At 34.4% G+C, this 2,014-nt stretch overlaps 1 protein-coding gene across 1 annotated transcript in view; it reads right to left on the reverse strand.

Moving 5' to 3' along the window:
- Positions 1-590: 590 nt before the first annotated feature.
- Positions 591-2,014, reverse strand: part of TBC1D8B (TBC1 domain family, member 8B (with GRAM domain)) — a 65,711-nt gene continuing 64,287 nt past the window's right edge. Inside the window, exon 21 of the mRNA XM_005869859.2 lies at positions 591-1,212. Coding sequence (XP_005869921.1) covers positions 817-1,212 — 396 coding nt within the window. The 3' untranslated portion in view covers positions 591-816. The remainder of the gene's footprint in view (positions 1,213-2,014) is intronic.

The raw sequence follows: 2,014 nt of genomic DNA on the forward strand, positions 1-2,014 counted from the left end.
CTGAACTGCTCAGGTAGGAAGAATTTGGAAGTTACTAAAAATATTTATTATTAGAAGACAAGATTAGATTAACTTTAAAAAGTTAACATCATTTCAGTTAGATAACTTGAAAATGAGCCCCCATAGGGTAATCTTATAATTAAGGCTATAAATCTAAGAGCCTGGTTTTCTAAAGCATTGTAATAGGACTGTGCCAATTTGGAAAGTAGCATTCATCAGTATAACATATAATCATCATTAATACTCAAACATTAACACCACATTTTCAAAATTATCAGTTATTCATATGGAAATAGCAGCGCAAACTAGTAATTTCTTTACCAAAAGTCTTACATTGGCGCCCTCTGGTGGTATATTTAACACACTCCCCTGATACTGCATATTTTGTAAAGGTGAAGGTATTAAGAAGTACAAATTGGTAGTTACAAAGTAGTCACGGGGATGTAAAGTACAGTATAGGAAATACAGTCGATGATATAATAACTATATATGGTACTAGGAAGGTACTGGAAATATCAGGGGGATCACTGTGTAAAGTATATGATTGTCTAACCACTATGCTATACACCTAAAACTAATACAAAATAATATTGAATGTAAACTTTAATTGAAAAAGAATATTTTTAAAAATTACATTTGTATTGGAGAATATAAAAATTAGAGACTACCACAAAGGAATGATTCATTGTGTTTCCAAATATCTTTTTCAAACATTTTGGTAACATAATAAATCCCTGATCTCTACTCCCAGGAATCAAGCTGACAACTACAGGAATCTTAGTAAATTTGTCTGATAGGCAATTCGTGTTAAAAGATTTACATCTTGTTTCTAGAACTTAACTGAGAGTTTTTTGCGTGCTCTAGTTTGGCTTTTACATCTATGGGTTTCTCAAAAAACCTCACCACTGCTGGTTCATTCAACAAAGAAGCAAGGATCTGTTCAAATGCAAATGACCACTGAGGTTCTTCCCTGAGCAAGGAGGGATCTTTCTCCAAGGGGCTTTCTGTTTTCCCCTCACTGGGTCCTCCAGAAGCACAAAGTATACCAGAGAATCCTTTGGCTGATGATGTAGGGCTATGAAGTGTCCTTCCAACTTCTTCCATTTTGAGCAAAAGGCTGGTTACAACAGCAATGGCTTGATATAACAACTCTTCTTCAGGGTCCCCATGAAATAAGTTATAAAGGGTCTTTGAAAACTGAATAAACTGTGACTAGAAAACACAAGTTAGAAATACCGCATTTGATATTAGATTTAGCAAATATAAAGAGAACATATAAGTAAATAGTCACCTATTTCGAATTTGTATCATAAAACATTCACCAAAGAAGTAAAAGAACTGATCATTAATCCACAAATAAATCTTGGTTCTAGAAAGATGGATAGCAACAATAGAAAAATTCCATTTAAATAATCTCATTTAGGCAAAGTCTTATATTTCCCTACATGTAAATAATTCATTCATTAATAAATCTAAATAAAAGGATTAAGATGAGGTACCCTTGATATACCCAAATGGCCAGAGTGAGCAGCTCAACCAGGATGACTTAAATTTAGGGAAAAATATTTTGGGACCTATCTAGTAGTACAAGGTAACTCTAAGGAGCCCATTTGGACATGTTTCTCTTTAAAGGCTGAGGTGGGACTCAAGTGGAGAAATCAACTGGTTTGTTTGATTAATTGTCCCTAGATAATCATAGATATTCTTAAAAGATATAGCAATTAAAAAAAAAGATTCCAACACAAGAGTCCTATAAGTCAATCCTACCAGAAAAGTTTATCTGTAAATAATGAGCAAATACAAAGGATGTACTTCATAAAAATATATTGTTCCACCCAGTATGGCTCAGTTGGTTGGACATCGTTTCATCCCATGCACAAAAAGGTTACTGGTTCGATTCCCTGGTAGGGGATGTGCAGGAGGCAGCCAATTGATGTTTTGTTCTCAGCTCTCATGTCGATGCTTCTCTCCCTTCCCCTCTCTCTCTAAAAATCAATGAAAATATTTACCCCCC

The sequence above is a fragment of the Myotis brandtii genome, unplaced genomic scaffold (assembly GCF_000412655.1).
Source record: "Myotis brandtii unplaced genomic scaffold, ASM41265v1 scaffold305, whole genome shotgun sequence".
Lineage (NCBI taxonomy): Eukaryota > Metazoa > Chordata > Mammalia > Chiroptera > Vespertilionidae > Myotis > Myotis brandtii.